General features: G+C 45.8%; 1 protein-coding gene across 1 annotated transcript; it reads right to left on the reverse strand.

Annotated features, from left to right (window-relative positions):
- cdc37 (cell division cycle 37 homolog (S. cerevisiae)) lies at window positions 1-11842 on the reverse strand. Its single transcript, XM_037543551.1, has 8 exons — window positions 11595-11842; window positions 8968-9249; window positions 8116-8221; window positions 7895-8010; window positions 6715-6837; window positions 4590-4772; window positions 3124-3195; window positions 1-1351 (listed from the first exon to the last, which is right to left on the reverse strand). Exons 1-8 carry the CDS (start codon window positions 11700-11702, stop codon window positions 1190-1192), a joined length of 1152 nt encoding a protein of 383 aa, XP_037399448.1. The 5' UTR covers window positions 11703-11842; the 3' UTR covers window positions 1-1189.
- Window positions 11843-12112: the final 270 nt, after the last annotated feature.

A 12112-nucleotide genomic window follows, 5' to 3' on the forward strand; every position in this document is an offset into this window, starting at 1 on the left:
AAGTGTTTACAACAGACCTTTACTCAGCAACACAAACTAGTAAAAATAAGAGAGAAATTGAATATAAACGTCTGACTGAAAAAAGACCAAACTAAAAAACTGCCACTGACGTCTGAAGACGAACATCAGAGCAGACAAACAAAAATAAACGAGCACTTTTTGTACAACAGGGTGACGGAACCAGCGAAAGAACCGCTCACTCCTCTGCGTGTTCATGTTACCGTCTGTGTGCAGCGAAGGCTGATCATGGCCTCCGAGCGCTTTAATGACTAACGAGCAGAATTACTTCTAAACCATAGTTACTCCGTCAGTAACGACCATCAGCATGCAGCGGTCAGGGGCGGGGCCAATTAACCTCCAACCTCTAATACTCTCTTAGAACTCTTTAATCAGCACTAATCACAACAGCTGAGCAGCTTTGGAGGGGAAAAAAAAAATAATGAAATGAGGGGGATTGTGGGAGACTGCAACAGTGCTGGGGCGGGGCTTAGAGAAGGTACTGAGGACAGGTAAGCGCTGGGGCGGGACTTAGAAAATACTGAGGGTGGGGCAGTGTTGGGGTCAGGTTTAGAGGAGTTACTAAAGGCGGAGCAGTGTTGGGGTCAGGTTTAGAGGAGTTACTAAAGGCGGAGCAGTGTTGGGGTCAGGTTTAGAGGAGTTACTAAAGGCGGAGCAGTGTTGGGGTCAGGTTTAGAGGAGTTACTAAAGGCGGAGCAGTGTTGGGGTCAGGTTTAGAGGAGTTACTAAAGGCGGAGCAGTGTTGTGGGGCAGGTTTAGAGGAGTTACTAAAGGCGGAGCAGTGTTGGGGTCAGGTTTAGAGGAGTTACTAAAGGCGGAGCAGTGTTGGGGTCAGGTTTAGAGGAGTTACTAAAGGCGGAGCAGTGTTGGGGTCAGGTTTAGAGGAGTTACTAAAGGCGGAGCAGTGTTGGGGTCAGGTTTAGAGGAGTTACTAAAGGCGGAGCAGTGTTGGGGTCAGGTTTAGAGGAGTTACTAAAGGCGGAGCAGTGTTGGGGGGGTTTAGAGGAGGTACTAAAGGCGGACCAGTGTTGGGGGGTTTAGAGGAGGTACTAAAGGCGGAGCAGTGTTGGGGGGTTTAGAGGAGGTACTAAAGGCGGAGCAGTGTTGGGGGGTTTAGAGATGTTGAACATGGTTACGTGTTGAAAGTTATGAATGTCGTGTGTATTGTCGTTTATTTAGAGTCTGATTCGTCCTGTCCATCACTCGTCTCCTTCTTCACTTCCTCGTACTGAGGCTCCTCCTCCTTCTCCTCTTTCTCCGCGTCGTCATCCGTCCGAGAGTTGGGCACCCACAGCCCGGAGTCAATACAGCGCTTCATGTGGTACTTCGCCTCCTGAACAGACAATCACAGATTGGTCAATATCATCACAGTGACTTCATGACACCACTGGTCTGGGTCACCGGTACGAACTGAAAGTTCAGGAGAAATCGTTCACCATCGTACACGACGAGCACTGATCTGTGCTGTAGACAGCAGGTCTACAGAAAGTCATGGAAAAGCTCCTAACTGAAGGTGTTTACATGAACCTAATAAAAAACAGGAGCCATAAACAGCTCACCGAACTCCAGATGTACTTGGTTTCGCTATGTTTACGTCACAACTTTATTGGCTGGTTGTAAATCATGTAGACCAGGAGTTTCCCCATTATCTGATTACCCAACACCATGAAAACACACTGAACCAGTTATTGACACCGTCTGACTTTCTGCAGTTATCAGATTATTAAGTGTAAACACACTGAACCAGTTACTGACACCGTCTGATTTTCTGCAGTTATCAGATTATTAAGTGTAAACACACTGAACCAGTTACTGACACAATCTGATTTTCTGCAGTTATCAGATTATTAAGTGTAAACACGCTGAACCAGTTACTGACACAGTCTGATTTTCTGCTGTTATCAGATTATTAAGTGTAAACACACTGAACCAGTTATTGACACCGTCTGATTTACTGCAGTTATCAGATTATTAAGTGTAAACACACTGAACCAGTTACTGACACAGTCTGATTTTCTGTAGTTATCAGATTATGAAGTGTAAACACACTGAACCAGTTACTGACAGTCTGATTTTCTACAGTTATCAGATTATGAAGTGTAAACACACTGAACCAGTTACTGACACAGTCTGATTTTCTGCAGTTATCAGATTATTAAGTGTAAACACACTGAACCAGTTACTGACACAATCTGATTTTCTGCAGTTATCAGATTATTAAGTGTAAACACACTGAACCAGTTACTGACACAGTCTGATTTACTGCAGTTATCAGATTATTAAGTGTAAACACACTGAACCAGTTACTGACACAGTCTGATTTTCTGCAGTTATCAGATTACTAAGTGTAAACACACTGAACCAGTTACTGACACCGTCTGATTTACTGCAGTTATCAGATTATTAAGTGTAAACACACTGAACCAGTTACTGACACAGTCTGATTTTCTGCAGTTATCAGATTATTAAGTGTAAACACACTGAACCAGTTACTGACACCGTCTGATTTACTGCAGTTTTCAGATTATTAAGTACACGTATGCACATTCTGTGTATCAAATAATCATAATATCAGCAAATCCTTCCGCCATAAAGTAGAACCTTTACTGTTACAGAGCCATAAACCTGTGTGAATATCAGGCTGAGCCTTTTCAGTGTTTCCAGATGAAGCCGACTGTGGTTCAGTTCAGTCAGTGAAGCGTTTCTCAGCCTGTCTGCTGAAATGTATTCTGTTGGTTTCTGGCTGATTCTACTTTGTTTAGTAGTTTCAGTTGAAAAGCTCGATTAGAAGTAACTTAATAGAAACTTTATAACTGTTAGCTTCAGCGTAATGCCAGATGTTAGGAACCACTAAGAGAACCTTATATCTCCACTGTTTTTTAAAACCACGTTTAAAACCGCTGCCTTAAAAATGTGATGAGGAACGAAACAACAGAAATACTTTAAGTTACATGGAAGAAAAAAAAAATCCTGTCTCACTGATCTCTACAGTGAGGACTAAGCTTACTTTGTTTACTCCTCCTTACTTCAGAGTAAACGAGACGGGTGTGACTGATCATTTTAACTGTGTGACAGTCATAAATGTATACGATGCCTGTTTATTACCGTGGGATCCATTTTGCTGATGGTCTCCTGCAGCATCTGAATGTCTTTCTCATCAAAACACTTCTGCATCTCCTGTTTCAGGAAAGATAAACACAAGCACCAGTTAAACAAACAGCACCGTTATTCTCCACACTGCACACTGATATAGAACAATACAACAAACACAGTGACTCCCATTAAACACTACTGCAGAAACCACAGATAAGCCCTGTATAACTGCTCTGCCGACACCTCCCAGCACTGCACGCTCATCGTTTCAGGTGCCGGACCTTGTGTTAGCAACATAAACAACTCTAGTCTGTTCAGAGGCCACACTGAGGCCAAAGACAACAGTGGGACCTGGGACCCACACTGAGACCCACACAGGGGCTAACACCATAACTGGAGCTAGCACTGTGGCTAATACTGGGGCCAACACCATAACTGGAGCTAGCACTGTGGCTAATATTGGGGCTAACGTTAGAACTGGAGCCAACACCATAACTGGAGCTAGCACTGTGGCTAATACTGGGGCTAACGTTAGAACTGGGGCCAACACCATAACTGGAGCTAGCACTGTGGCTAATACTGGGGCTAACGTTAGAACTGGGGCCAACACCATAACTGGAGCTAGCACTGTGGCTAATACTGGGGCTAACGTTAGAACTGGGGCTAACACCATAACTGGAGCTAGCACTGTGGCTAATACTGGGGCTAATGTTAGAACTGGGGCCAACACCATAACTGGAGCTAGCACTGTGGCTAATACTGGGGCTAACGTTAGAACTGGGGCCAACACCATAACTGGAGCTAGCACTGTGGCTAATATTAGGGCTAACGTTAGAACTGGGGCCAACACCATAACTGGAGCTAGCACTGTGGCTAATACTGGGGCTAACGTTAGAACTGGGGCCAACACCATAACTGGAGCTAGCACTGTGGCTAATACTGGGGCTAACGTTAGAACTGGGGCCAACACCATAACTGGAGCTAGCACTGTGGCTAATACTGGGGCTAACGTTAGAACTGGGGCCAACACCATAACTGGAGCTAGCACTGTGGCTAATACTGGGGCTAACGTTAGAACTGGGGCCAACACCATAACTGGAGCTAGCACTGTGGCTAATACTGGGGCTAACGTTAGAACTGGGGCCAACACCATAACTGGAGCTAGCACTGTGGTTAACACTGGGTCTAACATTGTGGCCAGCAGCAGTATTAGGGAGAGCACTGAAGCTTACAGAGCTAACACTTGGTCCATCGTTATAACTGGGGCTAACACTTTGGCCAGCACTAAGGTCAGCACTGGGGCCAGACAGTCTGAGAGCAAGAGAGAGACAGTGAAAGACAGTCTGAGAGTGAGAGACAGACAGCCTGAGAGACAGTCCGAGAGCGACAGACCGACCAAAAGTGAGATACACCGACCGAGAGAAACACAGTGATAGAGAGACAGACGGGTAGAGAGAGGCAGAGTGGGTCAAGCATACCATGGGCAGGGAGTCGTACACATCCACTGGGTCCAGTCCTCCGGGGCCGAGGCGTTTCTGCCGTTCCTCCTCCTCGTACTCCTTCATGGCCTTCTCGATGCGGACCTTGGCTCGGCCGCGGACGCGCTCCTTAAACGACTCCAGCTCGTCGTTAAAGGCGTCCTGATACTGCTGATCCGCAGTCTGAGAAGAGAGACACACACAGAGCAGCGTTAGCCTCTCACCTGAGCAGTCTGAACCTGCAGACGTTCTGTTAGACACACAGATCAGCACCGCAGAACCGACAACATCAACACGTCTTCAGAACACTGCACTTTCACCGCACCCAGCACCTTCAGAGACGTTGACAGGAACAGACGGGGGTCTGTTTGGGTCTTCCATGAGATCCGCTCCTGGAACTGAAACCACCAAACACAGACTAAACCAGGCGAGTGCCACGGGTGGAGCTGATTGAGTCAACGCAGAGAAACGAGGAGCAGGAGCCCTTTAACACACTCTGCTGCCTCACCTTAAACCAGCAGGAGCTGCGGAACCATACAGGAGGAGAAAACTCGTATCAAACAGTGTAGCCTGACTGAGCTGATCTGAATCTGTCCAATACACAACAACTTCCTTTAGAACAGTGACAGCTCTGTGTCTCAGTGAGGTCTGTGGTGGGTCTTCAGAGACACTGAGGAGATTAAGACCACTCTTCAGTCCTGAGTTCAGATCTGACAGGTGAAGATCAGATTATTCAGTTATATTTCAGAATCCAAGCTGATCCCAATTCAGGAACTTTATCTGATTTTACAGTATCTGATCTCCAGTTAGGAAATCTCAACCTACTTTGTCGCCTCTGATCATCAGCTGTCGTGTCTGTTTCCTAGCAACCAACTTAGCCCCCTGCCGTTTATCAGAGAGCCCCTGCTCCACTGTTTCAGTCTCCATTTCCCAAACGATTTAGCTGAGCGCACTAACGTTTCTCCTCCTAATAAACAGAGACACGTTCAGCTCCGCCTCCCCATTATTCACCTCCATCACTGTAATATTCCATCATTAACATTAGCACAGGAAGGTGATCAGAGGGGCGGTGGAGTTCGAGTCGGCAGCATCTGAGATGTTTAAAACGCAGAGTTAGAAGAGAAAAACATCTCCCAGTGAAAGCCACGTTTTACAGTAGAAATAAATGGAGCTCATTATGCTGGTTGTGAACTACGCTGCCTGACTCAGCCGCCTCAGAACCAGAGAAACGGACCTTAAAACAGAAGTGAGGACCCTGTTGGGGTTCATCCTAAAGTTAGGACCGGATTTAAGAGGTTTAGTTTAGTTAGGATGTAAATAGTGAGTCTATGAAGATAGGAACTGTTATTTAAGGTTACGGTGGGCTGAGGTGTTTGTGATGCAGCTCCTGTTCTATCCCAGGAATCGTCTCCAGACTCTCTGACAATAAAACATCTGTAGTTTCTGTGAAACTGTGAATGCGAAAATCTATCAATCCTACTGTTAATTGTTTTTATAATGAATTCCCAATTTAAAAGAGCTCAATTTTCAAATCCCAAGAGCTACAATTTCTTTAATTAGGACTGAAGGATTTGGAGAAAATATCTAATTACGTTATTTTGTGGACCAACATTGCGACTGTGACTACATTCCCAAAGCATAGTTATGTTCTCACTGAGGTTTGAGGGGAGCAGCATGGCTGAAACCCCTCCTTTTTCCTATCTAATGGCCTGTAAATTCACATCTTCAACAGGGGTTCCAGCCTTCTAGCCACAGGCAGAAGCTGCTCAAAACTCCAGCCTAAGATTTCAGAGTCCCCCCTCAGTCAGTCTCCCCTCATACTACCACCGCCATGTTGAAGGCATGTTCTGAACTCAAAAAAAAAAAAAAGTTAAATAAGGGGGGGGGGGGGGGGTTACACGGATACGGGTATGTTTTCTGTTTGGACAGCTTTCTAAACTAACTAGCCACGATATTGCAGTGTACTGAGTCGTAAAGCACTGCGTCGTAAAGTACCGAATCGTAAAGTACCGAACTCCTGCATAATCACAGTATCCCAATGTATCCCTTCTATCGTGATACTGATCTCCTGCTGTATCGTCCGCCTCTGCCTGATGCTGTGTTTTAATTTTTAAGATAGACCCACCTTGATCTTGGTGAAGAACTGGCGGAAGCAGCCTCGGGGGTCCACCTTCAGACTCTTGGCGAGCTCCAGGATGAACTGCATTACGATGGTCTGGTGAGCCACCTGCTCCATCAGCGCGTGTTTCTGAAAACAGAGAGAGGAATGAAATCACACGCCATCAGGGTCACGACAGGGGTCTCGTTACAGAAACACCGTAACTCTGAACTCTATTTAGTCTCCATGACAACTTCAGTACGGACTGAATTTAGTTCAGAAGTTATTCCAGAATAACAGCTCCTACCTTCATAATCTCATCATTAACTCCAGATTAGAAAACAGCATCACAAACATCCTAAACTAGACTAAACCTCCTAAATCCTGACCTAACTTCAGGATGAACCCCAGCAGCAGCTCAGCTCAACTTCTATTAGTCGAGCTTTTTAAATCAGCGCTTCAGTAAAACTCTACAGCTCTTTGGTCTTTATTTCTCTAATCTGATCTGTTATTGACTCAGATTATTTTAAATTAATACTCAGTTTCTTCTGTTACTGTTAAACCCTGACTGTAAAACACTGAGCTTTCAATTTTAAAAAAGGCTATAAATACACAGACATTATTATTATTACTACTACTTTATGACTAAAGACAAGCCGCTTATGTAATTCAATCTCTAATGTGCTCTTATTTCAGAATCTACATCTAAATTAAAGCACAGAATCTTTCAGCGCCTCTTCTCTTAAATCCATATTTACTTAAAATAACCCCCACTACTCTACAGACACTTTACAGAACCAGAGAATTAATAAAAAAAACATGTTAAATAACTTGTTAATGTTATTTTCAATAATCAATTGTTTATTTATTTTAAAAAGTTGACAATTATTTTAAAAGCATTAAAGTATGTCTCGCTGAAGATGAATGTTCACACATACTTGAGTCTCTTAAGAGCTTCAAGCTGTATTAATCACAGAAATGTGTTAGAAATTAACAAATATAAACTTATAACTAACGATGAGGAGGATAATATCAATAATAATAATTACAACAATAACAACAACAATAATAATAATAAAACTTTATTCCTATCTTCATTAAATTACTGTGTAATAAAGGTAATTTAATTGTGCAGCATCTGAATCTTCTACTGTACTCCAAATTGAGGAAAATAGGTGGTTTCCCTTCTAAGAAGGCAGGTGCGTACCTCCTCCACCTCCAAGTCGATGCACATGATCACCAGGTAGTTTGCGGTTTCCTCACAGACCAGGTGAGGGTTATCAGACAGGTACTTCTGACTGTCGTCCCAGCGGCGCAGCATCCCTGCAGAGAGTTGGGGCAAACAAGCCAAAACAGAGAGAATTGTTAAAGCGACAGGTCACCGCCGGCGCAGAGCCGCTCGGCCACATAAGCGGGCTCTTAACGTACCGAAGTGTTTGATCTGTTTCTCGTATTTTTCCACGAAGGTTTTGTGCTTCTCTTCTTTCTCCTCCTCCGTCTCCTCCTTCACTTCAGGCTTCACGTTCAGCACGCTCTACCAGAGAGAGAGAGAGAGAGAGAGAGAGAGAGAGAGAGAGAGAGAGAGAGAGAGAGAGAGAGAGAGAGAGAGAGAGAAAGAAAGAAAGAAAGAAAGAAAGAGAGAGAAAGAAAGAGAGAAAGAGAGAAAGAGAGAGAGAGAGAAAGAGAGAGAGAGAGAGAGAGAGAGAGAGAGAGAGAGAGAGAGAGAGAGAGAGAGAGAGAGAGAGAGAGAAAGAAAGAAAGAGAGAGAGAGAGAGAAAAAAAAAAAAAGAGAGAGACAGACAGAGACAGTGGAAGTGAACTTCACATGGTCAGACGGTTCCTCAGACTCCTAGACAACGTGTTGGTTATGAACACGTCTGGTTCTATGTAGCACCAAAATGGTTCTGCTATCGCTACAATGTCAAAGAACCCTTTTGGGTACTATGAAGAACCATAAACAACAGTCTCCATCGACCTAAAGAACCACTTCACCATGAGAACCATTTAAGCATGAAATGGTTCTATAGTGTACTTATTTTTTCTAAATAGAACCTTTACTAATGAACCTTGAAGAACCACCATTTTAAGAGTGCATTGTCTGGTTCCACCCATCAGTTCTTTGTTCCACACTCCTTATGAGGAACATTAAGAGTTCAGATGTGAGACAGTCTAGTATCACACACACACACACACACACATATATAAATAAAAGACCCTCTCACGTGTGGTGGTGTTCTACTGTTCTATGTTCTCCAGGTCTCCCCTTTCTGCGTTCCTCACCTTGCTGAAGCCATCTCTGCTGAGTGTGTCTACGTTCCAGGGCATCTTCCTCTCCTCCCGCTGGTGCTCCTCCAGCTTCTTCTCGCAGCTCCTTTCCTCCTTCTTCAGCCGCTTCTCCTCCTCCTGGGCTTTGACTAGCTGCTTCTTGGCCTCCTCAGTGTTTAGGAGCGAGAGCTCCTGGACCTTCTTCTGAGCCTCCTGCAGCTTCCTTCGACTCTCCGTCAGGTTCCTTTCCAGGTCCTCGCCCTTCTTGTGGCAGGCCTCCATGCGCTCCACGCGAGCCTACAGTGGGGAGAGGAGACAAACATGCTTAGTTCCAGAACGACAGGACTGTAACTGTCACGGCGCCTCAACGTTCCCAGATCTTCCTCAGACTGTGTGGAGCTGGTCAGTAACCTCTCACAGATCAGACCACGTGGGTTCTGGAAGGAGAGCTTTGAGGTGGCACTGTGACACCCAGGTTTACGTGAACCCAGAGAAACTATTAACTATTGTGCTTATGTAGGAATCCACCTTAAGCCCTACAGCCCCGGTTTGCTGAATAATTTGCTGAATTTAGCTTCTTATTCTCATTTCTGTTCCACCTTAAATAATTTAGCACTTACATTCAGACACCTGTCCGGCATGTAAATATGGTGCCATTTAAGGTGGAAATGAAATACCAATAGGTAGCAAACATCAGCCTTTAGAGAGCATCAGATGAAGCACAACGATGAGACAGACACAAAGAGACAGAGAGAGATACAGACAGAAACAGACAGACAGACAGACAGAGAGAGACAGAAACAGACAGACAGACTGAGAGAGAGAGTATATAAAGTGTATAAATACACCCAGCCCGTGTCTGTAGATGAATAAGGCCGACCAGCTCCATCGTTTCAGCAGAGTTACGGGAGTTTAGGGCAGCACATTCCCAAATCCGACTGGCCTGCACGGAACACTTGGCGGTTTTACACCGAAACCGACCAGATAAACCGTCTGATCTCCACCAGCATCTCATAAGAACGGGAGAACTCCAATAAACACGCAGTGAAAAAGGAGAGGAAGGGTTCCTGACATTACACGAGTGGAATGATAGATCAGACAAGCTCGTTATTAGACTGTAATAAAGAGCCTCTGCCTGAAAATATCTGAAGGTATTTTGAAGCCAAAACTGTAAAAACAGGGCGAATTAACCGACTTCAGCCACGAGGCCAAAAGCAGAGGCTGTTAATAATGGCAGCGCTGAGAGCTCCACATAATACAGGATCCTTCAGGGATGCTTTAGTGAAGGCAACGGTTCTGTCAGAGTTCTGGACAGAACCATTTTGTGCTTAGAAGGTTCTCCATATGGTGACACGGTTCTTCAGACTGACAGAGAGTGTCCTGTGTATGATACACAGAACAATAACAGCAGCAGCGCGTGCATCCTGAAGAACCTCTTGCGCTTGAAACGGTTCTACAGAGAACCATTCCCTCTCAGAAACATCGTTATAAGACTACCACGACACTGACCACACTGTGGACACCTGTGGAGAATATAACCTCCAGGACTTTCCAGAAACATCTACAAACACGGGCCGGGACAGAAACCCCGCACAGAACCCGGGTTATCGTTAGCACTGGCGCTAACGGCAGAACATCCCAGCCAAGTTACCTCAGAGCTGCTGACAGTTAGTTAGCATAGCGGCTAAGCCGTGTTTATATCCCACCAAACCGCCCAAAACCGGGGAGCGGGTTCTAACAGGACGCTGGTGTGACAGTCCCGAGCGTGTGGAAGCCCAGAGAGTCTGAACGAGGCTGAAAGAGAGAAAATCTCTATTTAAAAACACCAAATAAACAGCAGAACTGACGAGGTTTACACAGACGAGTTAGCAGCGCCAAGCTAGCGCTCGGCTAACCGCTGCAACTTCGCTTTCTCGCGGCTTCGCTCGATCAAACCTTCCGCTTCGGTTTATAATACGCAGAAAACCCAGTTGCTGGTGTTTTTATCATTCACCGACGCTAAATTGTCGATGTTTGGGAGTCACTCATGAAGCTGGGTCCACAGGTTCTGAGGAGAAACGTGTTAGCATCATTAGCATCGACGACTTCTCCGTCAGGGACTCTGAGACGGAGCCCCGGGTACTTTTACACGTTTTACCCCTTTTTACTAATATTCAGAGGGGTTTTAATGGGTGGGTGGGTGGGTAGGGGGGCGAATTGGAGGTGTTAGCTGTGGCCGTGCCCCAGAAGAACATCTAAGTCAGGCTAAAGCTGAATGAAGGTTCTAGAGGATTCCTGTGAGAAACCTGCGGTAAGCACCGACACAGAAGAGTATTATAAAGTACTGGAGGTGAGTGGTTTATAACACAGCGCTGGTACCGACTCCGGCAGAAATTTAGGGCTTATTTAGCAGCAGCAACATCAACAGAACACGTTTATTAACGTCTATAACGGATAAACACCGCTGAGTACATGACCATAGTAATACAGAGCGCCGCGGCCCCCGCGGCGGCCGGCGGTACTGCAGCCTCGCCGCCAGAGGCGCCCCGAAACTCGCCGTTTAAGGTGGAACGGGGAGTTCGAGCGAGAAGCTGGGGAGGATCTGCGGGCTGGTGGACACCCAGCGAGGCTGCTAAGCTGCCTGTCACAGGTGAGTTAGTTACCTGGTGCCGCCACCTGAACAGGCTCGGTGTGTCGATGTTGGGGTGCGTGTCGTCCTCATCGTCCGAGACCTCGATATGGTCCCACACGCTGTAGTCGATGGTCGTCATGGCGATTATTTACTTATTTGTGTTTGTTTGTCGACTTGTTTACTCCCCCGCTGTGCTGCAGCAGCCGCGCGCGCGCTCTGTCCTCGCGTTCTAGAACCCTCGCTCCACCCCGCGCGCCTTCTTCTGGAACACTCCGGAACCAGAGAGTGGGGAAGCCACGCCCCGCTTCCGGCCCACGTCATCCAGCGCCAAGCCGTTACCATAGAAACAGCTCAGCGTCGACCTGCTTTCTCGTGGAGGTTCATGACCAGGTGAGTTCTGTAAGCATGGAGGCCATATCACTGCCATTAATTAATTAATTTGATTAGATTAGATTAGATTAGATTAAATGGCTCTCCAGTGTCATCTCCCAGAGGATCCAGCCTCCACCCTAGTGATATGTTACAACTAATTAATTTAATTAGTGTTCT

The sequence above is a fragment of the Pygocentrus nattereri genome, chromosome 12, assembly GCF_015220715.1.
Source record: "Pygocentrus nattereri isolate fPygNat1 chromosome 12, fPygNat1.pri, whole genome shotgun sequence".
In the NCBI taxonomy this organism is placed as follows: Eukaryota; Metazoa; Chordata; class Actinopteri; order Characiformes; family Serrasalmidae; genus Pygocentrus; species Pygocentrus nattereri.

Excerpts from the sequence above, each read along its gene's own strand:
- cdc37 (XM_037543551.1), bottom strand. The coding sequence starts at position 11,702 with ATGACGACCATCGACTACAGCGTGTGGGACCATATCGAGGTCTCGGAC. Across the intron at positions 9,250-11,594 it reads TGTTCAGGTGGCGGCACCAG|GCTCGCGTGGAGCGCATGGA; the intron begins GTAACTAACTCA and ends TCCCCACTGTAG. Across the intron at positions 3,196-4,589 it reads TGTACGACTCCCTGCCCATG|GAGATGCAGAAGTGTTTTGA; the intron begins GTATGCTTGACC and ends TTCCTGAAACAG.